This window comes from Furipterus horrens, unplaced genomic scaffold (genome assembly GCF_987537825.1).
Source record: "Furipterus horrens unplaced genomic scaffold, mFurHor1.1.pri manual_scaffold_2, whole genome shotgun sequence".
Lineage (NCBI taxonomy): Eukaryota > Metazoa > Chordata > Mammalia > Chiroptera > Furipteridae > Furipterus > Furipterus horrens.
This window is the reverse complement of record NW_028327172.1, coordinates 215,536,140-215,561,812: the sequence shown is the minus strand read 5'-3', so window position 1 is coordinate 215,561,812 and position 25,673 is coordinate 215,536,140. Positions and strand designations below refer to the sequence as shown.

The 25,673-nt window shown below is 55.6% G+C and overlaps 1 protein-coding gene across 4 annotated transcripts in view; it reads right to left on the bottom strand.

Moving 5' to 3' along the window:
* The window catches only part of TBC1D14 (TBC1 domain family member 14), a 73,700-nt gene that overhangs the window by 32,140 nt on the left and 15,887 nt on the right, over positions 1-25,673 (bottom strand). For 2 of the 4 annotated variants that reach the window (XM_090267106.1, XM_090267107.1), the window contains exon 3: positions 10,245-10,365. In XM_090267106.1, coding sequence (XP_090123232.1) covers positions 10,245-10,365 — 121 coding nt within the window. Of the gene's footprint in view, positions 1-10,244; positions 10,366-17,105; positions 17,312-25,673 lie in introns of those variants that run through there. The other 2 variants (XM_090267108.1, XM_090267109.1) reach the window with 2 other exon arrangements.

Sequence of the window (25,673 nt, the reverse complement as noted above, 5' to 3'; positions counted from 1 at the left end):
CGGCTGGCACAGGGCACTCTGACCCCCCTGTGCCCGCTGAGGTGGGAGGTTCATCGCCCACGTGAAGGGGCCCTCCCTGAGCCAGGAGGGCGGGAGGCACCCGCACCACCAGAGATGGGGAACTCGGGCCACACAGGCCGTATAAGCAAACGTTACGTCTTCACCATTTACTTCCAAGCTCAAACGCCTGTGTCTTGTCAACTCGTCACACGGGGACTGTTTCCTTGCCTAAAAGATATAAAGCCTCCGGCTTTGATCACTTCGTTGAGTTTCATGTTTTTACTTATTTGTTTGTGGTTTTGTTTATTTATATATTTATTTTTAGAGAGAAGGGAAAGGAGAGAGGGAGAGAAACATCAGTGTGTGGTTGCCTCTCACTCGCGCCCCCAACTGGGGACCTGACATGTAACTGAGTCACGTGCCCTGACTAGGAATCGAACCAACGACACTTGGCTCGCAGGCCGATGCTCAGTCCACTGAGCCACAGCAGCCAGGGCGAGTTTCATGTTTTTATGGTGCTCCTGTATGCATGAAATTAATTTTGTTTCCTCATGTTAATCTGTGTTATGTCAGTGTAATTACTTAATCAGCCAAAGCACCTGGAAGGGAAGCAGGGACAGCGTTTCGGCCCCTCCACTCGCCGACCACACCCCCTCGGGAGGCGCCGTGCCAGCCCCTGAACCACGCACCGCAGCCCGTGGGGCCGGCCGGGCCTGTGCCCACGGACCCCTGGGAAAGGCCCACGCAAGCGGCTCCCTGCTGCCATTCCCGAGCCACTCTGAACAGGCCTGTAGCAATTTTTCTGGTGTTTTTAAAACTTCATCCACCCACGGGAGTGCAGGTGCAGACGTGAAGGGGACCAGAACGAGCCACTGGCCCTCACTGAGGCGCACAGGACGCCCCAGCACCGCCCAGGAGGGCCGAGCGTCGCTTGCTTCAACCGCTCAAGCTCGGGCGGGTGAGCACGACCTTGGCAGAGGAGGCCGGAGGTCAGAGAAGCAGAGCCGCCGGCCAAAGGCCACACAACTGACCGTGACTGACAGAGCCCACGAGGGCGCAGGGCCTCGGAGCCCGAAGTCGGGGCCCTCCCGGAACGTGGCGAACGCCATCAGCAGCGGTGCCAGGCTCCGAGCCGTCTGCCCCACAGAGAAGAGGAGGGACGCTAGCGGCTGACATTTATTTATTTAATGGTAGTTTTAAGTTAGTTTACTTGTTTGTTCCTTGTACAGTTTCTTAAGGTAGAAAATGAGGTTCTTACTTGAGAACCTTTTACTATAAATGCTCCTCTCAGCATGACATCCCACAAGTCCTGAAAGCTGGTATTTTTGTTCAGTTCCAAACATCGGATTGTCCCCGTGACTTCCGCAGCATCCCAGGACTTCTTTAGAAGTAAGCGGCTTGTTTAACCCGCAAGTCTGGGGAGATGGTCTTGTTATCTTTGTCACCGTTTTCTAGTGGAGTGTCACTGTGGTTAGAGAACCTATTTGTATCATTTTAACCTTTCGATTTCAGTTTCTTCTGCAATGCAGGTTACACGAGGTCTGTCCTGGCGGATGATCTGCACGCGCTTGAAAAGTGTGTGTGTTGTGCACTTGCTGTGGGTGGGGTAGTCTCTCAACGCCGGCCCCTCCGGCTCGCTGATGGTCAGTGCTTCTGTCCTGGCTGACTCTGTTGACAGTTCTGCCAGCTGGTATCTAGAGAGGGGAGCCGGCACTCCGATTTCAACTGCGGCCTTGTGCGCCCGTGTCGCGTCCCTCAGGGTCCGCGCCACGTGCTTTCCAGCTGTGACCAGGTGCACGCGCATTTAGAGTCATTCCGTCCCCGTTAGCTAACGTCCCACCTTCTCCCTGGTAATCTTCATTGCTCTGAAGCCTTTTTCTGATGTTACTATATCTACTCCATCTTCACTTTGATCAGTATTTTCATGGTATATCTTCCCCATCCTCCAATTTTAACCTACACATTTTATATTTAAAGTAAGTTTCTTCTAGATAACATATAGTTGGGTCATTTTTTAACCCATTCTGACATCTGTAAGAACTGGGTATTCAGACATACAATTGGTATGTTCAGACCATTTACATTAGTGTAATTACTGATATGTTTCCACTTAGACCGACCATCTTATTTGCTTCCTGGTCTTTCTTGATTTTGGTTTTTAAAACTAATCTTATAATTCCATTTTAACTCACTGGGGTTTTGGCTCTCTTTAGAAGGTGGTCTAGGGATTAAACTATATTTAATGTTTCACAACCTACTTACACCAGTGTTTTACCACTTCGGGTAGAAGGTAGAAACTTCACCACGGTATCACTTCCCCCTTTATAGTCTGCCGTATGTATTCTATCGACACACACTGAAAGCCCCAGACAGTCATCTTTTTCTTCCAACCAGCAATATTTTAAAGAACTCATTGAGAGACCCACTTATGTTCCCCTTCCTTCCCAAGTTTCAAATTTCCTCCCAGCACAACGACCTTACTATCTGAAAAACTTCCTCCTTTGGAGATCCTTTTAGATCTGCTGCTGGCCACGGATGCTCTCGGTTTTCCTTCACCTGGAAGCACTGTTGTTTCGTTTTCATGCCTAGGCATTTTTGCTCGGTACAGAATTTGGGGTTAATAGTTCTTTTATTTCAGCACTTCAAAAATGCTATTTAATTTCCTTCTGAAAAAATCATTCAACTTGTTGTTGCCCAGTAAGTGACACATTTTCTCTGGCTGCTTACAAGATGTTTTGTCTTTATGTTCGGCAATCTGGTTATGATGTGTCTGGACATGGGCCGCTTTGTCTTCATCCTGTTTGGAGTTCATGGAGCCCCCTCACCACAAATCTGTAGGTGTTTATCTTTTGCCAGATTTGAAACCCATTCAGCCATTATTTATTTCAACATTTTTCTGTATCACATTTTTCTCCTCGCCTTCTGAAATGACAGTACCACAAATGCTGGACTTGAACACTGTCCCCGTGTCCGTAAGGCTCTGCTCATCTTTTCCAGTCTTTTTCCTCTATGTTATTCGGATTGGCTAACTTCTATTGACCTGTCTTAAAGGTCGCTCATTCTTTCCTCTGTCTTCTCCACTCTGCTACTGAGCCTCTCCAGTTCGTTTCTTATTTCAGTTGCTGTAGTTCTCAGTTATAAAATGTTGACGGAGTTCCTCCTTCTATTTTCTATTTCCTTACTGACGCGTCCTACCTTCCCACTCCAAGAGAGCGGGCCCTGACCCGGTGGAGCACTTGCGGGCTAGTTCCGACACCTGCCTCCCCTTGGCACTGCTGTCTGCCTGCTTCCGTGTGAGTTGAGATTTTCCTAGTCTGTCGCATGCCCAGTAATTCTGAATTAACTGCATTCTAGACACTGTAAACACTGTTACGAGACTCCAGGTCTTGTCTAAACCCTTTGGGGAGTGTTGATAGTTTTCTTTTAATAAGCAAGTGACCTGGCTGGATTCCAGACCCTAGTTCCAACCAGCCTTGTGTTTGTCATGGTTCCAAAGTCGGTTGAGTTTTCAAAGCCTTTGCGGTACTTGGTGAATCCCTCCCACATCGGCCCCACCCAGTGGCCGGTCTTGGGATCTGTGTGGTGATCTGTCCCCAGAGTCAGTTCTCTAAGTCCATGTATGTTATTTGGGTCTAACCCATGAATCCACGACTTGGGGATAAGACCAGTTCAGAACAACCCTAAGGGGTCACGTTCCTGAGCTCCTCCTCCCCACACTGCCCCCAGGACTCGCTGGTTTCCTCAGTGTCCCCTTTTCTGGTTCCCTAGCCCCACTCCCCCTCAACTACATGTGCCGTGGGTGTCTGCCACGGGGCCCACTGGTACAGAGGGAAGAAAGCATCAGGGGTTTGCCCCACCTTCCCGAGGGTGGTAGGCTCCTGCCAGCCCTGTTCTGCTGCCATGGGGGGCTGGGGGCTCCGGAACCGAGAGGAGACCGGAAGGAAGTGCAGGGCTTCTGCCACCCCTCTGGGCATGAGGCCCGCTCCTCAGAGCTGAGCTGGGGAGAGCCTCCCAGCCTCTGTCACGCCAACACCCACTTCTGGGCTTGGGCTGCCCTGAGTCCAGGCTGTGAAGTATCAGACGGGGAAATCAGGGGTCCTTCCAATTCTGGTTTTCCTCCCCAGCCCCCCTGCTCCTGTTACTTTTCCGAATCGTCGAACAGCTGCTCCGTGTCACGTTCACGTGGTTGTTTTAGCTGCGCCTACCAGGAGAGCTGGGGCAGCGTGTGCCCGCTCGTCCTCACGCAGACCTGGGCTCTGCTCTGCCTCGTACACCCGTTCCGGCCCGTTTCCATGGGCGCAGGACCTGATGGCAATGAAAGCAGCTGCCTTGTTTTAGAATCTGCCTCTAGGCCCACCCCGGTGCCCTGCACTGACCACTGAGGCTTAGCCTTTCTGAAGTTTGTGATGACTTAGGATTTTCTAAGTGCCCCAGGTTCTCAAAACCCAGAGGTGGGAACACCAGCTATCGCTCTAAGCTGTCCTGGATTCGCCTGCTGCTGGGATTCTCTCTTTCACATCTAACAGCTGACTTGAAATTCCAGAAGGTCACTCAAGACATTCCGGGCTATAAAGATCCCAACCCACACACTCGCCTCCGCTCCCACGGCAGCATTTTATCCAGGACACTGAAATCCACAGCCTGCCCTTCACTGTGGCGATCTTTGTCACAACGGGCAGCTGCCTCGGAGCCCCACCAGGACTGAAACTTTCTGCTCGACCTCATTTTCTGACAATAGGGCCCATTTCTCAAGTCTGAGGACCTGGCGCTCTGTCTGAAAGATTCACCACCTCTGTTCTAACCTCCCCAAAGGCGTGCAGCCCGGGGCCCCTCTGACAGCTGCTTACTTTCACTTAAGGGGTCTTTTCTTCAAAACATAGAAAGAAAGGGGAAAACTTACTGAAAGGAGAACCACCAAAATGGACACCGTAGTTATTGGGGGGCAGTAAGATTCCTGGTGTTTCCTTTTCCTTAATGTGCTATTATTACCCCATACATCTTCTACAAATTAGCAGCACCAGGACGCGCACGTTGTCATTTATCTTAATCTCCCCACCCCCATTTCCCAGTAACTGCGGCCCCTGGGGCCGGTAGGCCAGCTGCCTCAGGCCAGGCTGCACAGGGAGACCTGGCCCCCACCACCCACACACTTGACCGGGTGCCACAGTTCCCAGCCAGTCCCTGCCCCTCAGACGAGACTGCACACCAGTCTCACCCACGGAGCGTCGGCCTAAGCAAACCCCGGTCAGACTGGAAGGGGAGGCGCAAAGAGAAGTCGGGAACAATTCTGACGTTCTGACCTGGAAGAGGACCAAGTCTGTCATTTACTAAAATGAGGAAAGATGAGACAGGAAGAAAAGAAAAGACCGTTTAGGCGTGTACCTGCTGAACAGGAAGTGCCTACCCGACATCCCCACGGAGCTGTGCACGGGGTGGCTGCCAGGGCTCAGAGACGCGGTCCCAGCAGCAGCCACGTGGGAGGTCGGCGCAGGCGGGACGGGACGTATGAGCCTCGAGCCCAGCTGGGGTCTCCCGGGGGGGGGGGGGGGCACAGAGCGAGACGCTCCTGGAGGCCCTCTGCTAGGCAGTGGGTGCGCAGCAAAGGGTATGAGAAGGCCGAGAAGGGGTCCGCCGGGACGAGGACTGAGAGGTGACCGTGGGAGCTGGCACCTGGCAGTCACTTAAAAGCTGTGATTTCAGAGAAACGTGCTCAGTGCTGCAAAAACGCCTCTCACACAGCTGCACCCCACTTCTGCACAACACAGGTCCCCGCGGCAGTTACTCATCACTTGTTTAAATCCGATCCCTGGTAAGTTCCAACGAAGGCAGGAGCGGGTAAGTTCTGCCCTTGATTATAACCCCCGGGTGGGGCCCCACGGCGGCTCGAGTTTGTGGAACAAGTGAGCGTGCCATGGAAATGAACGAAGACGGCCCCTCTTCGTGCACACGGCAGAGGGCTGCACCTGAGACAGCGTCGCGGCCGTGCCAGCGTGGCCAGAGCCGCACACGCACACCACGACGGCCGTCTTCAAATGTGCTTTCCCGTCTTGGTTCTCAGGAGAACCAAACTCGCCAGCAATGGCCGAGATGTGTGCGTGCTGCGCGCTGGGCCCCTTCCTTCTCCTGCTCTGGCCAAGGTGGCTCCTGTCCTCCCAACATCCGACCTCCCCTGCCTGCATAACGGGGGCTCGCACACTCCGGCAGGCGCCAGCACCGCGGGCGCACGTGTTAGCACACAGTGGCCGTGCCGCGGCCCCGGGGCCCGTCCGCCGTGTCTCGGGTGCGGCCTGTTGACTGGTGTCTCTAACAACGCCCAGGGGACGGCCACGTTAGTCGGGGGGCCGCACTCTGAGGACCCCCGTTTCAGTGTGATTCACACAGCTATCCTTGGTCATTTTTACCTACCCTATCAAGATAATCTCTCGAAATCATAATGTAAGCTGATAGAAAATGACTGACTTCAAAATCTTTATAACATTTGAAAAGATAATTTAAAGTAACATTTCAACATTTCCTAACAACGGCTGCCATTGTATATATACCAGGTCTGTCCAGAAGGTATCCAGCCGTGTAATATGAAGAAGAGGCATTTGTTGAAGAAGATACAAGACACAAGAAACACTGTACACAGGACAATGACCCCTCAGTCCCCTTCAAAGCAGGCACCTTGGGACCTCACACGGTTCTCCCAATCGCCATCAGCTGTCCCGTTGTATTTTCCTGAACCTCATTAATTATCTGAAATCTCTTCCCTTTCAAAGGTGATTTTAGTTTGGGGAAAAGCCAGAAGTCTCAGGGCGCCAAATCTGGGCTGTAGGGGGGCTGAGTCACCTGGGTAACTTGATGTTTCACCAGAAAACTCTGCAACGAGACATAATGCATGAACAGGGACGTTGTCGTGGCGAAGCTGCCACTCACCAGCTGCCCACAGCTGCGGCTTCTGAGTCACCTGAATAGTTTCTACCAAGGAAAGGTCAAGCTTAACACAAAATCTGATGCAGATTCATTGCTGTACTCACTCATTTTGAATGCGACGGCCACACAGTACGCACGCTCACTCAATGGTGTCTACCGCCCCCACTGACCGGTACAATGAAGCTGTCATTGTTCACACATGTGCATTCCAGTCGGTCCATGTTCCTTGGCCGCCAGGTTCCGTCAATGTCGAGCAGACCGTCCTCATTACATTAACAATGGCTGGGCTTTTTCCGGACAGACCATATGTATGTGTGTGTGTATATATCTCTCTCTCAAGCCAAGAGAATCTGGCCCAGTTAGAATAAAGTCAGAGGTGCCCCAAAGTGTCACTTAGAGTACCTAGGCCACGTACCGGGTCTATTTATAACTAAAAGTCAGGACAGCCACTCCTTGAGTACTAACTCTGGGCTACATGCTGTGCTAAATGGGCAAAAATATCTCACACACATTATCTCTTCACTCATAAGAATCCAGTGAGTAGGAATCACAATGCCCGTTTTACAGATGAGGAAACTGAGAACTAACTAACTGGCCAAGGTCATATGGGTAAGAGAAGTGAAGCTGGAAATCAAATCCAAGCCTGCAAGTCCGAAGATCCTGGCGGGTGTGCACACCTGTCCCCTCAGCTCAACCATGGCTCCCCGGGGCACGGTGACCCAACCGCCTTTGTGCCCCCAGTGCCTAGCACGAGCAAATGAAGGGACCTACGCAGGGCTCAGGCTCATTCTCGCACACTGTCTCACTTCCTGTCGTCCAAGGCAGAAGTGTCACTGGATAGAGTCAGGAAAAGCAAACACTTCCCAGTGCTCATAACATGACACGCAGCGCTGTGGGCAGCACATGGTGAATGTCACGCCTTCACTCCTCCCCTCAGAGGCAGGTACGAGCATTCTCCAGGTTTCAGAGAGGAGGCAAAATGAGGTTCAGGAGGGGTAAGTAACTTGCCCAAAGCCACACAGCCACACTGACAGAGAGGGGACACAAGCCCCTCTGTTGGGCTCCACAGTCCTTGCTCTGGAATCGCAACGTGATGCTGCCTCTCTCAAGTGATGAAAACATCCCAAAAGAAAGGGAAGAGGAACCTGCTTCCTAAACATCTCTCTGAGGCTCTGCACCGCCTGGCACTGCCGTCACCACCGGGGATCCCGCGTCTAGGCGCTCAGGCCCCAGCACTGGGCCCTGGGCTCCCTGAAGTGTGTGAGCGGACACGTGTGACAGCAGCCAGCTTGAGCCTGGTGCCCAAGAGCCTCCCCACTGTGGCAGGCCCCTGGCTGTGGATCCCTCTCAGGCCTGGCCAGCTCGGGGGCGGAGGGCAGGGATCAGAGCTGAGAGGGCCAGAGACACAAAGCACAGGCAAGCAGAACCGGCAGGATTGTATGACTCCTGCAGGTACCATTACATCCTTCATTATTGATGGCTGCAGCCAGACGGTCCTCTTCCCTGCAGTGTTGTGTTACTGCACACGTGGCCACGCTAACAAACATCCCTGAAGTTCAAGAACACATCCATGCTCCCCTTTAAAAAACTGTGTCAGAAAGACAGCAAAGAAATCCAGACATGATGCAAGTGATACCAAGAGCCACAGAGAGAAATCTAGTATGATACTCTCTTGAAAGGGTGGATTTCCTTTAAGACATTTTAACCACTTAGCTTAAGTTCCCTAAGAGATTTATCGCTGAGTTTTGCAAACAAACCCATCACCCTAATTTTACCCTATTTGAATAAGCCTGTACAATAAGTGATCCAAATTTAAAATGTATCAGTCTATAAAAACGAACCCCAACACTGCTTTATTTTGTGAGTCTCCTGAGTCCAGACCACATTCAAACAAACTTCATCTGACAGAGCATAAAAAAGGTGCAAGCCCACCCTGCTGCCCCAGCCAGAGCCCCGCGTGTGCTCACTGCCTCGTCCCACACCCCACGCACCCGACCTCCAAGCGGCCACGCTCCGCGCCCCCACGGCGGCCCCAGCGCTGACCCAGGCGCACCCCCTGCCCTGGACTGGTCCGAGAGCCACATCCGTGCCAGGGCGACCGCGGCACTCTGTTCGCGGCTCAGAGCCGGGCCCAGGCACACCACATCGCCTGCACAGGCCCCGTGGGGAGCCCCGCGCTGCCCCTTCCTGCAGGGGGCGGGGGGCAGTGGGGGCCGGCGGCCGGGCTGACCACCCGCCCTGCCATTCGCGAGCTGCACAGTCACTCAGCCTGGGGCTCGGCGCTGCTCTGGCCCCGTAAGGACAATAACAGTCTGTTCTTCATGAGGCGGCTGTGAGTTTTCAATGAACTAGAAACCCAAGTGCTGACTCGAAACCGCACGCAGTGAGCCCGGGTCGGGGTCAGGCCCGCCCGCAGATCGCTCACTCGCCCGCAGGCCCGCACCCCACCTCCTGGGCGGCCTTGCCGGCGGGCCTGCCCCCACCCCAGGCACCTGTGCTGCCCCCCCGCCCCGCGCCGGCCCCGGGACCACGCCCCCCACAGGGCACTGCTGGGCACAGGCGCTGTACCGCCGCTCTGACCCCAGCGCGGCGCCCGAGGGCCGCCGTGGCAGAGCGAGCCTCAAGTGTTCACTGCGCAGGAAACTGAGGTGGGAGGGACGGGGCTGCCGGGGACAGCGCCACGGCCCCGGGCACACAGCAGCCGCTAGGATGGCCGGGGCCAGGGCCCGGCGGAGGACACAGGCGGTGAAGGCCAGCGGCCCCCGGCCTCACTGTGTTCCCGCAGGAGCCCCTCCCCGGAGAGATGAGCACACGCCCCCAGCGGGGAGCCGGCGGGGAGCAGATACCAGGGGCCTGGCCGGACCGGAGCCCTGACCCCTTCCCGGCAGGCAAGGGGGCAGCCTCAGGGCCGGCAAGGGGCGGGGTCCCTGCAGCCTGGGCAGATGGTGGCCCGGCCCTCCCGGCCAGAGCTGCGCTGGGAGGTCCAGAAGCCCACGGCATCGGAGGAGGAGCATGCTTTAATAACAAACACAATTTATAGAAGTTAACAATAAACACACTGCCCACTATTACTGGAAAACGGACTAAATGAAGTCGTTATAAATATCTGAGGCCGGCTCCCTCAGCTGAACACTGCAGTGTGCACGTTATAAACTGTAAGAAATGATAACGGTTAAAGTCATCGACATTCTGAAGACAGATTCAAATCTTAGGAACTCAGCATGCAAAGTAATACAACCTCTCCCCGTTTCAAAGCCTCAACAACAGTCATTTTTGCAAAGTTCACACACACACGCTGCACGGCATGTCCGTGTTTGTTTCTCGTATACCTTTTGCATTTTCTTTGGCTCTTTCTGAGCATTCTCTCGGAGCGGGGTTTTTCCAAACAACTTCCATCCCAAGTCACTCTGTTTGTCAAGTCTTGCATTTTGTTTTCTAGCAAGCAAATTCCTATAGGAAGAAAATAAAACGGTTAGGGAACTTCCAGGTCTGTACAGACACATTAGGACAGTCCAATCACTCTACTGAAAACAGGCAGACTTCCTAAGAGAACAATGTGATGAACCACACACAAACTTTTACTTTTCAGACTCGATCTTCACATAGACACAGATGCAGCAGCAGATGGGAGAACTTGAACCTCAAATAAGCTTCCTGTTATCCACTGTTACGTGTACAAATTCTGTAATTTTAAGAAATGTCATATAACAAAGTATACCAGAAAAAGTGAACTTTGAAGTGAGACCAGAGTGAACTGAACTCTGGTTCAGCCATTCACTAGCTGCGCAACTCTGACCAGTGCATTAACCTCTCTGAGCCTCGGCGTCCTTATGTTTAACAAGGATCTCCATATGAATTAAGATCACAGGCACCCAGTCAGTGCTTAAAGAATGGCTGCTTTGGCTTAGTTTAAGTCGCCCATGAAGTGCATCTCTATGACCTATTCACAGAGCCTCTGCGTACCATAAAAAGAAAGCCACCCGTGAGACTGTCACCGAGTCTGCTCACCCAACAACATGTCAACACAAGTCCCAAATAACACAAAGAAATCCCAAAGGGCAGTCCCAAAGGAGCTAGGTTCTGGAATGCCCTGTGCTGGCGCACTCGCTAAAGACAAGGGGCTTTCCGGGCTCACTGGGACGTGCGCCGTGAGCGGCCCCATGTACAGAGAGAAGCACAGTGCTCCAGGGAACACGGGGACACGTCTGATGGGGCAGCTGCCCGTGTGCAGGGCTCCCACTGGGGAAGTCTGAAACAATCTAATCATCCACAGCAGTAATGAGAACAAGGGCTATAATCCACCTACGTCCACAGCCAGGCACAGGCCCCCACGGCTGCAGAGGAGACACCAGGACAGACGCGGAGGAAGGAGAGCAGCAGAGTACCCGCCCCCTACCGTGCACCCCTGTGAGTGTGGAAGGACGCACACCGTCAGCAGCTGGCCCCTGGGTACTGAGCCTCGCAGGTGACGGCCGGATGAGTGACAGGAATTTTACCCACAAACTACCTGTTAGTTACAAAGGCAAACCGCCATTTGCAGCAGAGAAGCCTCAGCCTTCCCGACCGAGGGATCGAAGCCGCCACCTCTCCCGCCAGCAGAGGCAGCCCGCGCCGGTGCGCAGGGCAGCCGCCCCCTGTGCCCCCTTGACTCTGACCGCCAGGGGCGCAGACACACTCGCACTGAGAGGCCGGCTATGACTCGGTGGTTCTGGACTCTAAAAACACCAGGGTCATGAAGCGGAGAGCCAGGCAGAAGGGCTGTTCCGGGTCAAAAGGAGACTGAGACACCCAACTGTTAAGTGCAGCGGGTGACCGTGGGCCACAGCCAGGGCCACAGGGCAAGCTGTAAAGGTGACTGGGACAAAAGACAAAATCTGCAGACAAAGCGTGGAGCAGAAAACAGCGCTGAACTGGTGTTAAATGTGGTTTTGTAAGAGAAAGCCCCTGTTCTCAGGGAACATGCCACACTCTTCCAATGCCCACGGCCGTTTCCATTCACCATGAGGGACTCCTCTGAGCCGGTTCAAAGGCTCAGCCGCGGTCCGTCCAGCCCTGGCCCTGCTTCTGCCTGACGCTGACCACTCTGCTCTCCACGCAGCGATCGGCGCCCCAAGAGCAGAGGTCACGCAGCCCTGTCCCCGAGTGCTGCAACGGCGGACACCCGCCCACCCACCATCACACGCGCTGTTCCCTCTGCCCTCCCTCGAATCGCTCCCCAAAGAGGGGACACTGTGCCCACTGGGCAGGAGCCGCCACTGCCGTCAGGTCCTTTCTCCGCTAGGGCACCGAGAGCCCAGGAGGAGGGGCGCGTCCCCCAGCTGGGCCCGCGCTCTGCACCAAGGCAGGCAGGCAGGGCGAGAGGTCTCAGGGAAGAGGGCAGGCGTACAAGGAGGCGGAGCTGAAGGCCGGCAGCCCCAAGGCACCGACCCACCGGGGGTCTACTGACCTTGGGAAATGCACCCCGACTGCCTGGCTAAGCCGCACCCTCCACCCTCAGCGGGAGGGAGGCCCGGCTAGAGCGGGGGCAGGAAGACGGGCAGGGTTTCAGCGGGCAGGTGTCCCAGGGCTTGCAAAATAGCTTTTCCCGTCTGGATAGGTACCAACTCAGAGGAAAGATGTGAGACACCAGCATGGACCAAAAAGGGACTCTGTCCTAAACCTACGCGGCCAGTGACCGAGAGCCCCCTCACAGGGGCATCGGGTCATAAATCCCCCTGGGCAGGCCACCGGGGGTCATGCCCAGGCCTCGGACTTCCCTCTGGAAGGTTCACCTTTGCCTTCGCCAGCCCCGCCCACTGTCCTGTGCCGCTAGGTTAACACCCTTGAAACCACCTTTCCCAGCTTTGCTGAAGGCAAAACCGCCCTCAGGGAGCAGAGCACAGAACGGCAGCCACCCCGAGGTGTCTCCCCCCTCCAGGGGGTCTTCCTCAGGCTCCCTCCTTGACGGCAACTGGGCACAGGAGGCTGCAGCGCAGCCCACAGAGTGCCCGAGAGCCCGCCCCTCCCCGCAGCGCGGCCGTTTAGGTCCAACAAACTCGAAGAACCCCTCCAGGTCTGAACATGCCTTACGTGGACTCCAATGACAGAGTCCACCTGCCAGCTCCCCTGGGAGGCCAGATGCTCGCCAGGACCCGGGAGCGCCCGGTCACACACGAAGAGCGGGACCGGCCAGCTTCCGTCCACGGCCTCCGCCACACCGTTACTGTCACGGGCTGCCCAGTGCACCCGGGGCGGGGGGCACAGAGGAGACGGCTGCTGAGAAGGGGCTGAGGGGGCCGAGAGCGAGTGGGGAGAATGTCCAGCCTTGAGCCTGGAGCAGCCCTCCCCCGACACAGGTCAGACCTGTGTGTCCACCCCGGGAGCCGCCACCACCTGTGGCCACCGAGCATCTGAAATGTGTGTTATTAACACGTTGGAATACATGCGCTTTAATGTGATGTTTCTGTGATGTCACAAAAGGACTGGAAACAACCCAAGGGTTCAAGGCACACTCATATGCAGCATCAGGAAGGGCACCTTCTGGAAGGACTGTGAACTGTGCTTAAAGGGAAAGGCGGGTCCGTGGCCGCGTCATGTGCATCCTGAGACGCGGCATTGCACTGGTGGGGACACGCAGAGTACTCTGGGAGGAGGCGGAGACTGCTAACAGTCACGGCTCTGGGACCGGTCACTGGTGGCAAAAGGCACACGGCAGGAAGGGAACTTGTCACCACATGCTCTTCGGTTTTGAACCACGCAAGTGCATGACCCACTGAAAAGATTAACAAACTTAAAAACCACTGCTCAATGAGGAATCTCTGCCGATAAAAAAAGAGACACTCTGCACCGCTCCCATCACCCTCTTTCTCATCACAAAGCTTCACCTACCCCAGAACAGCGCCCCGTGTTCTGTGCGGGTCTGGGGGCGGCAGGTTTCGGGAGCTCCGGCTGCGTTGGGTGGGGAGTGCCCGGACAAGCAAACGGCGGGAGAGAGCCCGGGAAGGCCACGTGACGCGCGCCTGCACACAACAGCCCTCTGGGAGAGACAGTAAAAGTGTGCGTGTCCGGCTGTGTGCGTGTGGGGCGGGCCCAAAGTTTCTTTAGTTTTTCTGTAAAATCAAAGACACATTTTCATTTTCGCCAATAACCTTATTGATTTGGATATCCTGAGTATGCTGACCATCTCCTGCATGGTATAATGCTGACTGCTCTCAATCAATGTCTCGGTTTATCGCTGTCAGCTTCAGCTGGTCCACCCAGCTGTGGAGCGGCTCCAGCGAGCAATGTCCAGCCCGAGACTTCACAAGCCACCTCTGACACGTTCCATCGGTCACAGCACCTTCCCCGCACACGGCACAGGCCTTTTTTAAATATTTCAGTTGCATTTTTGCCTTTCTTGAAATAATAAAACTATTTAATATGTTGAAAATGTTGCTTATTTTCTTCCATTTTCAGTATTAAAATGGGTGCACAAAAGTTCAACAATTTTTATGTTTTTTTAATGCACGCTGATACGACAGCTGTCGCAATACAACCTAAGAAAACTTTCCCGAATGAAGTTAAAGACAGAAGCGCTACCAGAGCCATCTTACAGAAAAAGATCACAGGAACTTTTGGTCAACCCAGGACAATCATTGCGCTGTGGGTGCCTCAACATGGATCCTGACTGGGTTACAGAGCAGGGGCTGCATGAAGAGCCACACCTGTGAGGGCGCCACGCGCGAGGCCATCGCCCGGGAGGGTATCACCGGTGAGGGCGCCGGCCCCTCAGCCCCCCCAGGCTGGCGGCTGACACGCACTCACAGCTGTGAGCGGGCGCCTGCCCACTGAGCAGAATCGGTGGCAGAGCGAGGTTACAGGCAGGGTCCCCAGGGACTGCACCCCAGGCCCCGCAGGGCAGCCTGCCCCAGTGGACACAGCCCCCGAGGACCACAGAGCCCGTGCAGTGGCAGCGGGGCAAGGCAGGCAGCTCTGTCCCCCCCCCACACCCCCTACCAAGGTGCTGCGCACGAGGCGCGGGGGGGGCACGAGAGCCGGGCGAGGGCCCAGCTGCCAGGAGGCCACAGGCTGCCCCGCTGCCCCCCCCCCCCGCCCCCACCTGAAGCCCAGCCTTCCCGGGGCCGGCAGCTCGGCGTTCATCTGCTCCGAGAAGCCCCTGCTGCGGCGGCCTTCCTGTGTCCACCTGCAGGGGCAGGGCCAGGTGTGGGGGGCCTCCTACATTCGGGGGAGTGCCCTGGAAGGAAGTGAAGACCCCCGCCGTGCTCACTAGGGACACAGAACCAGGGACGAGCGGGCTCCCGAGGGCCAGGCGTCACCATCGTGAGCCCAACTCTGTGTCCGGCCGCTGGGGCCAGGTCACTGCTCCCGACGACGAGCTGCGGCACCAGGCCGTCCCCCCGAGGCCCCGTCCCCCGTGTCCCGGCACAGCTGCACGCCGGACCCCCTTCCTGCGCGCTGTGGGGCCGAGGCTGTTCCGTCCGACCCCGCAGCCCACCGGCCGAACTCGCGGATGTTACTGACGGCAAAGGGGTCCTGGGAGCAACTGAAAACGCCCCGGGACAGCAGGGGGCCACGAGGGGCTGGCCGGGCACCCGCCACGCACTTGGAGGCCCTGGTGCGCGCCGGTGGGCCCCGGCCCCGACCCGCCTGGTGTCTCTTCAGCCCCAGAAGGTAGTGCCCGTGCGGGTGAGGACAGCGGGGCCTCCAATAGCGACACTGTTTAGTCCTGAGGTTGATGAGACGCCAGAGGAAGCTGACTCCTGTGGACGCCTGTCAGCCGGTGACAAATGGGGTTTTTATTTTTATGCGTTGTTTCCCTTAAAGACGCAGAGCATGCAGACAGGCAAATGAGGACTCACTGCCCTGCCTCTCCCGTGACCTGGTCTAGCCCAGGTTCTGGTGTGCGGGAAGAAAGTCCCACATGTCCCACGTGTGCCTTTGCGGGGGGACGGTCACAAGTATCACGCTAGCACTGTTCCCGCCCAGCTAAAGCCGAGGGGCTAGGCTTTGGACGGGGGGAGTCCTGCCCAGAGACACAGCTGAGCGGCACAAAACCGAGCCAGACCGGAGTCCTAGAGGCTGTCGCCGGGCAGGTCTGGAGGCAGCGCGGCCCGAAGGCAAGGAAGCAACCCTCCAGCCCGCCCGGTGCGGCAGGTTCCACAAGCCACCAGTTCTCAGCAGGGATTTCTCAAAACCTCTCCAGTCTTGAGAAACAACCCTCCAAAGTCCCCCTCCCCCACCACACCTGCAAGTGAACTCCTGATGCAGCAGGTCCCTCGCACTCCTCCCCTCCTTCCCCTCGGTGACAGCGGGAGCAGCGCAGTCAGAGTCCCGGGAACACACAGCATTCGGTCCCACATGAACAGGCGGGCAGCTCCCACCGCTGCCTGAACTGTCGCCGCCCTTCACAGCCCACCTGCCCGGCGCCCCGGACTGCGCCTGGCTCGTCACATCCATTTCACGTGTGCAACAGCCCTCCAGGGCGGGCACCAGGGTCGCCACGGTACAGACAGGACTCAGGCCTGGTGAGGGGAAGAAATTTACTCCTGAAGGGACACGTACACATGCACACGCACACACACACACACACACACACACTCATACACACACACAGATACACGTACACATATTCTCGGCTGGGGCAGAGAAGACAAGTCTTGAATGATTCCTCTAAACCCACTTCACAGCTTGTTTTTCCCCAGATCGCCACCCCTCAAACACCGACAGGCGTCATGGCCACTCTGACGCTGCCCCAGACACACAAGGGCGAAGGCCAGCTGCATCCCCTGTCACAGATGCTGATGAAACGGAACAGCAGCCTGCAAAGCAGGCCTCCGCGCCCTCAGAGCCCAGCTCCCCCGTGGGAAACTCTGTGGTCAGTCACTGCGCCCAAAACTCCCGGTTCCACACACGACGAGAAGTCCCCAAGAGCTACAAATACAGGGAGTTGCTCTTCCTCTGGAAGATGTGCCCCAAGGAGCCCCTGCGGCTAGAGGTGGTCCCCACAAACAGCGCGCACACCGTCCCTGAGCGCCTGGCGCACAGCAGGCTCACTGGGGCGCAGAGCCTCACCCATTTCACCTGAGAAACACCCCAGGAAACAAGCCTGCCCAGTGCGGCGGCGGGGGCTAAAACCCCCACACACGGTAACCCCAGCTCCAGTTGCGTCTCCAATTACAAGAACAAGAAAAGGCAAGCCCGCGACCACAAACCTGTCCGTGAACAGAAGTGCAGAGGGGACCGACATAGCATCTCCTGCCACCACACAGCTCCACAAGGCCGACCGCAGACATGCCGGCTCTGCCTTCGCCCCGTCCCTGGCAAGCCGGAGCCCCAATCCCAGGCAGCACAGAGGACGCCCTTGAGAGCCCCGCTCCGGAGGCTGGAAGGGAAGGCAAACGCAGGACGGAGCGGGGCAGCAGGAAAGGCCAGGAAAGGCCGGGGCGGGGCGGGCGGGGCTCCGACTCCAACGAGTCACTGGGAGGGAGGGGGCGGGCAGTCCGGGAAGCAAATCATGAGTGACCGGGTTCAGGGCCTCGGCACAGCGCCACCACCCACCGCACCGCCCTGCAGAGACCCAGGGCCGCACACAGCGCCAGGACAGGCCAGCAGGCCCCCAGACCCACGGCACTCCCGTCTGGGAAGCAAGACGGAGTCACACGTGCAACAACTCAGCGCGTCTGCTGGCTGCCAGCTGCGACGCTGGTGAAGAAGAGCGCAGTTATCAGGAGCGGCAGAGGCGCCCGTCCAATCCCCGCGCCAGGGCCGTCCCCGGCCGTTCTCCCTGCACCTGACTTCAAACACCACAAAAAACTTTCAAAGGACAAGAGCTAAGTAGCAATCTCAAGGTCAACGCGGCTGGCCAGCTCCGGCTCCGCTGCACGCACAGGAGGTCCCTACAGGCAGGCTCGCCGCCGCCGGCCGCATCGCTCCCTCTCGGGCCCCCAAGGACCCTCTCCATCACCCCTTTGAACAAATGTATCAGCCGATGAGGACCTTTACGGGCATTATTCAACGAGAAGAGACTTACTCAATCTGGACTCTGTGGAATCCTTTCAAGGACCATTTGACGGACTGTGGGGGGGATGTGCGTGTGTGTGCATCTGCCCCTCCACACACACACATTTTTAATTCCCTGTGAAGGCTTTTTATTTTTTAACACTTATGCAATAATACTGACTCTCTGTAAGTTTTAACACATTGGTAGGTTCATGTAATCAGCAGAGAAAACTCCCACTGGGCACACACCAAGCAGAGAACCCCTGAGCCCGTCTGATAAGGCGGCCCTGACGCCACGCCCTGATACCAGCGGTGTGAGAAAAGACGGTTACAGACGGAAAACCTCAAACAAAACACGAGCACCCACGGCCAGTGGTGGAGCATACAGGGTGGCGTGGTATGGACAGATCGGGATCATCCCAAGAATGCAAAGTCAGTTTACTACCATTAAGAAAAGTACAACGTTATTTACCGCAGAAACAAAGAGAAAACACAACCAGTAAGTGCAGAAAAAAGGCGTTTGATAAAATGTAGGACAGTTGTGATCTTTTTTAAATCACAAAACTCGGAATAAAAGGGAACTTCCTTAATCTGATCAAAGGCACTCATCAAAAGTAAGGTACCTGATGAAAAGAAAAGCCTGCGGCACACACGGCACGCGGTGCACATGGCACACACAGCACATAGCGCACACATGGCACGCGGCACACAGCACACACCGTACATAGCATACACACGGCACACACGACACGCGGCACACAGCACAATGCACACACGGCACGCATGGCACACTGCACACACAGCATGCGGCACACACTGCACACAGCGCATAGCACACGCGGCACACATGGCGCACACAGCACACATGGCACGTGGCACACAGCACATGCGGCACACCGCACACGTGGCACATGCAGTACATAGCGCACACACGGCATGCATGACACGCGGCACATCGCACACGCAGCACACACGGCGCACACGGCACACACAGCACACATGGCACACTGCACACACAGCATGCGGCACATACGGCACACAGCGCATGGCACACGTGGCACACATGGCACATGGCACGCGCAGCACGCGCAGCACACGCACAGGAAAGCTTCCCGGGGGCGAGGCCCAAACACGGACCCCCACTGGGGCCTCACAAAAAAACCAAGTGAAAGGGGTAAGGGCTGCAAACAAAACAGTCACAGACAAATGACCTCCTACACAGAGAATCCAAAAGGATCCGCAGATAAACCATGAGAAGCACTGAATTTAACAAGATCACAGGATTCAAGGTCTACACATGGAAATCAGCTACATTTTCTTTTTCTTAATTTATTACTATTTTATAAGTTTTTTTAGAGAGAGAGAGGAAAGGAGAAAGAGAGGGAAAGAAGCATCACTGTGTGGTTGCCTCTCACTTGCACCCCCAACTGGGGACCTGACATGTAACTGAGTCATGTGCCCTGACTGGGAATCGAACCAGTGACACTTGGCTCGCAGGCTGACGCTCAATCCACTGAGCCACAGCAGCCAGGGCCAGCCACATTTTCAATAAGCATTTATAAAAGGCCATTGTAAAACCATCCAAAAATAACAAGTATCTTGGAATAAATTTAATAAAAGAAACACAAGACCTTTACATTTAAAATATATATATTATATAATACTGTGAAAATTTTAAAGAAAAATGAAGTAAATGGAAAGGATACATCGTACTCAGACACTGAAGTCTTCTTATAGTAAAAAGTGATCAGTAAGTTCAATGGAAACCCAAACAGAACTATGGGTTTTTTGTGGTAATTGCCAAAGCTATTTTAAAATGAATATGGAAATAAAAAAGGACCTAGAATAGCCAAAGTAATGTTAAAGAAGAACAAAGGAGGAGGGCTTCCTCTGTCAGATGAAAGACCTGTTATACAGCCACAGTGTTCTTTAAGGATGAACGAAATCAGCGCTGTTGGCAGAGGACAGACGGCAGGACACACGTGGTCACCCATGTTAGCTCAAGGCTCAGGGGAGGAAGGCCTTTAAGTGCGCTGCCTCACACTGCGCAGAAGACCAATTCCAATGGCTTGAGGATCCAGTGGGTAACATCAAAACGAAGCTTCTAGAAAATAACATAGAACTTAACTAAAGCAAAGAAGGCATTAACAATACAAATAAGTGATTCTATAAAATAGGATTCATAACAATTGAGAAAAGGAGCAAACGCATGCAGTACACGCAGCTCACACGGGGCTCTGGGCCTGAACACATAGAACGGGCCTGCAGGTCAGCAAGACGACCGCCAAGGCCCCTCAGGAAGGCCGGCAGGGGGCCAGCAAAATGGGAGGAGGGACCTCATACCCTTTGGCACCCGAGAAATGGGCCGTAAAAGCAAATGCCCTCACCCTGTCACCAGCGGGGCAGAAAGAAAAGCCAGGCAAAGCAGCAGGGGCCCGTCCTGCGGAGGCGAGCACGCAGAGCGCCGGGAAGGCCTCCACGCTGCCAGCGGGGTGAGAGCGGGTGTCCAGAAAGCCGCTGGCAGTGTTCCCTGCAGCGACTCCGCCAGGCCGCCCAGGGCACACGCGCACCAGGAGACACGTGCGAGGACATGAGGATGAGCTCGCTCCCTGAGCCCAGACTGAGCGGATGTCCGTCCACAGGGGAACACACACAGCGGGACTCGGGAAACAGCACACAGGACGGAAGGAAGCGAGCGCAGCCACCGTGCGGGGACACGGGGGAGCCCCGGCCCAGCTGAGCGGAGAAAGCCGGGCATTCAAGCCTATGCTGTATGACTTCATGTATCTACAATTCTAAAAAAGAAAAGAAAAAAGAAAAAAAAGAAAAGAAAAAAGAAAAAAAAGAAAAACTGATGTATGGGGACAGCAAGCAGAACGGGGGCTGCTCTGGACAAGGGAGATCGCGACGGGGCGGGACAGGATGGAGACTTCAGGGGCGCAGGGCCCACGTGGGGGTGCTCCCTTGCACACACCCTTGTCGGCTCCAGTCATCGCGGCTTGGCTCCCACTGCTCACGCTCTGGGGCCTTCCGGCAGGCGGGCCCCTCCCCCCAGGGACCCAGGGCTCCTCTATGCTCCCAGGGCGCTTTCCGTGAGCCTCTGATGGGGTGCCGGGGCCTGTACTTTAGTTCCTTCCACATCTCCTCCCACTACATCAGGGGTGCGCCCTACTCGGTCTTTGTACCCCAAGGCCTGGCAGGAAGCCTGCAGGGCAGCACAGCACTAACCTGTCACTCATTAACTGGCCCCAAACGCACTCAGGCCTGCCTGTCTCCTCGATAAGCCAGAGTCCCAAACAAGACGCGGCGTTCTTTGTCCCGGCCTCCTTGAAGTCTCCTTCAAAGGCTCTCCCACATTTAAATACAGGAAGGCAAAGTTAAACAAGGGGGCCTTCTCTAACAACAGCCTAGTTCTCTACAAGGAGGCGGCCAGGGCAAACGCGTCATTCAGTACAGAATGCCACCTTCCTAAGGAAGAAACACCACTGTGTTCTTAACCTCCGGCTGAACTGCCAAGTGGGGGGAAGGGGAGTTGCCTGCCGGTGACAGCCTGTAAGCACCACCGACCGCGAGCGGTGGTCTGGGCTCGCAACACAGCGCAGGCGAGGGGCAAGCGGAGGCTGTCCCCACGCTGGGGACCTGGACGAGTGAGACCTGACTACGGTGCAAAGACCGGCCATGGGATCCGGCACCAGGGAGGTCTGGGCTCAAACCCCAACGTCAGGACGGGCTGCCTGACGCTGGGTAAGAAACGAACCTCTCAGCTTTCTGCTCTGCCACCGAGGCAGCTCACAGTCACCAGACGCGTGCCTGCCGCGTGCTCACCAGTGACACTAGGGCGCCTTCTTCACACCCAGGGCCAAGCACCCCGTCTTGTTTCGCCCTAATGCCGTCACAGGTTCTCTTCCGTTCAGCAGATACACACTGGACTCCGACCGCGTCCTGGGCAGGCGCTGTGCCGAGCACAGGGAACGCAGCCCCTGACGACCAGAGGCAGGTCCCCACCCTCAAGCTGTTTACGTGGGGTTCTCCTTGTCTTTAGATGAGGAGACTCGGAGAGAGCATCTCGCCCAAGGCCACAGAGCAAACCAAAGGGTCTGGAGTTGGACTGAAGTCCGTACTTTTCACTGATGGTTCCCAGCCCTGGCTGCGAGCTCAAATCACCTAGAGAACTTTTTAAAAAAATCTTAGCACCCTGGTCTCACCCCAAAGCAGTGAACAGTCATCTCTCTGTGGATGGGGCCTAGACATCCGTTTATTTTTGTGTGTCCTGGACGATTCTTCTGTGCAGCTAGGGCTCAGGACTTTGTCCTTAAGCGATAAACGCTCCCTTGCCGTGTGCTCTCGTTTCTTTAACTGAAGGTTAGTTCACCCCATCCCAGCAGTTTCTATGAGCAGTGAGTTACAACCCTCTGGATACCGCTTTACCCCTCTAATGAGTCTGCTTCAGAAGCAAAGCAACACTGGGACCGCCTGCCTGACCGTGTAAACTTTTCTAGTTACCGTCCAACCTCCTGGTTCCCGGGACCCAGCTGCGGGCCAGTCCCTGCCACAGGTGTCTTCTAGAGCTCTCCGGAGTGCCCCTCTCCCTCCGCTGCAGCCGGCCTGGGCTGTGCCCCAGGAGCCAGCAGGCCTGTCTGCTGCCACATGGAAAACGCCCACGCGGAGCGTGGCACCACTCGGCCTGAAGGAACGCCTCGCACAGGCAGCTCCAGGAATGAGGGGCCACACTGCACAGGTGGGCAGAACCAACCCATGTTCAGCTGATGATCCAGGGCCACTCACCAACATCAGTGGGCATTAGTTGGGGATCAGGGATGTCTGAGACCCAGGCTCTGTCCCTGAGGGGCTCACCGTAAGAGCAGACACACAGCACTACACTAAAGCGAGGCTGCAGAACAGCAGGTAGAGAGGGCAGCCTGCTTGGAGGAGGCCGCCTCTGCCCTGGGGATGCCAGGAAGGCTTCACGGAAGAGGCGTCAGCTGTGCTGGGCCTTGAAGATGTGCAGACACTGGGCAGGGGCACACAGGGCTCAGGAGGAGAAAGCATCTCAGGAAAGGCCAGGAAGTGTGAACTGCCAAACCTGGGCTCGGCGTCAGTCCCAGGAGCAGAGCAAGGGCTCAGGGGAGGGAGGAAAGAAATCCAAAGGCATCTCTGTATTTCAAGGACTGCAGGCCCTGTGAGGCCAAGTCCTGCACGACGGCACCGACAGGGCCCTGATGCCAGGGCTGTGACCCCTCTCACAGCCCGTCGGTGCTCGTCAGGTGTCCTCACTCACGCAACAGAGACTGGATCTCTCACGGCCAGCACACTAGCGCCCAGGCTCGAGGGCTCCCGGGGTTCACGGCCACCAGCTTGGGGGAGGGCAGGCACAGCTGAGCAGGGTCGGGACTGGGGCCTGGAAGCAGGCAGGACTTCTGGGATTCTGCCCGGAAACTGTATGAAATGCAGACCGTGCACCAGCAACGTGTCCACGGTCGTGCTACCACCTGAAAGCAGAACAAAACCCACTTCCTGTCGTTAGACAAGTAAACGATTCACAGGACGGAGGATCACACAGACATCAATAAGCGAATAAATGTTGAATTACGCAGGGAAATGCTTCCTATAGTAAAAAAGCAGGATACCAAACTGTAGAAACACTACTCACGTTTGTTTAAAATTCATAGATAAGGAAACACAGGAAAAAGGGGAAATCAGCAGCGGGTGTGAAAGCGGAAAGGGGAAAACAGAACAATGAACATAAGAAAGCCAAAATTTTCCTCTAGATGAGGTCTGTCCAGGAAGTATTCATCCTCGTGATACAAAATGGAGAGACATTTATTGAAGAAGATACAAGAAACACTGTACACAGGACAACGACGCCTCAGTCCCTTTCAAAGCAGGCACCTTGGGGACCTCACCCAGCTCTCCCAGTCGCCATCAGCTGCCCCGTCATATCTTCCTGAGTCTCACAGATGGTCTGAAATCTCTTCCCTTTCAAAGGTGACTTTAGTTTGGGGAAAAGCCAGAAGTCGCAGGGCGCCCAGTCTGGGCTGTAGTCGGGCTGAGTCTCCAGGACGATTTGATGTTTCACAAAAAAAACTCTGCAGGAGACGTGATGCGTGAGCAGGGACATTGTCGTGGTGAAGCTGCCAGTCACCAGGTGCCCACAGCTGCGGCTTCTGAGTCACCTGAATAGTTTCCGAGGAGGAATGTTCACGCTTAACACAAAATTTGATGCAGATTCGTTGCTCTGCTCGCTCAGTCATTTTGAATGCAACAGCCACACAGTACGCATGCTCACTCAGTGGTGTTTACCACCCCCACTGACCGGTACAGTGAAGCCGTCATTGTTCCCGCGTGCCCATTCCAGTCCACGCTCCTCGGCTGCAGCCAGGTTACATTGATGTCACGCAAACCATTCTCTTTATGTTAACAATGGATAGACTTTTTCTGGACAGACCTCGTATATTTAAACAAAGAGAACCTTTAAGAAAACATATTTTTAAAGGTTCATCATTAAAAAAAAAAAAAAGCCTCAGAAGAACGTGTCAGCTTTGCAGACACCACAGGTGTGGGTGCCGCACACGCCATCTGAAACCTACACAGCCGTGTGGCCCAAGAAGGGAGACGGAACTGCTGGGGAGGGTCTTCTCCCAATATCTGGAATAGTAACATAATCCAAAAGGAAGATATTTCGACTTTAAAAGGTAAGTGTACTGGATCTCTTCATTACTTTTTAGCTTTACAGTCTACCCCTGCTTCACTGGAGATTATTTATTGAACATCAAAGGATGAGTAAGATGTGGCCCCAAGAAGCTCAGGGTCCACAGGGGTGGGCGGGGTGTCCGTGCTGTTTCAAGAGTCATCCAGGAACTGTGGGGCCCAAACAAGGACTCTGAAAGGGGTGAGGGGGATCAGAGAAGGCTTCCTGGAGGAGGTGTCGCTTCAGCCAAATCCTGACGCACGCCAGGCGCCTGCCAGGCAGAGGAAGCAGATGAGACGGCTGGCTCAGAGAACTCTGAATCATGAGCTCCGTTTTTGGGGCTGCAGCGCAGAAGGGGGCGGGAGTCCTGAGAGGGGCAGGGGCTGCATGCAGAGCGCTCCTCAGGCCACACCAGGCAGCTTGGAGATGATCCTGCAGGGACTGAGGGCTTCCGTTTAGGCAAGAGAATGACCAAGTTCCAGCTCGCCGACTCCAGGCATTTAATTCTCATGAAGAAGTGGGGAAGGGAAGGGCGACTGAGAAAAATGACCCCGAAAATGGCCGAGGCTCCCCGCTATTCTCCAAGCCCCTGCCTCGCTGTCCAGCACTGGCCTCGGGCCTCCCGGCAGGTGAGCATGGCCCCATGACTGGGTTCCGCCCAAAGCGTTACAGGTGCAGCCCTGTGTGCCACTGCATGCCCTGGCCCCAACCCCCCCACCGGGCACCTTGGGGTGCTTCCCCTTCTTGGCTGGACACAGAGGAGCCCAGCGACCGCGTGGTGGAATTACCAGAGCCAGGAGACGGGAAGAACGTGGGAGGGCATGAGCTGGAAATAAGCACCCACTGCATCTGGGCCTCGCTTCTCGCGTGTCACAGCGGCGTGTGCTCACCTGCGCACGTACACAGCCATGCGGCTCCCTCACACTGTGGCCCCTGCTCACTGTCTTCTGCTTCAGAAATAGCTGCCCTCAAAGGAATTTTAAAAGGAATGCCATCTGCTCACTCCAGGGTAAATACTTAAAATAAAGGTGCCGTCAGCGCTAAGGCAAGGGCTGACCCGGGAAGTGTTTTTCCTCACCTACCCGGCCCCTCA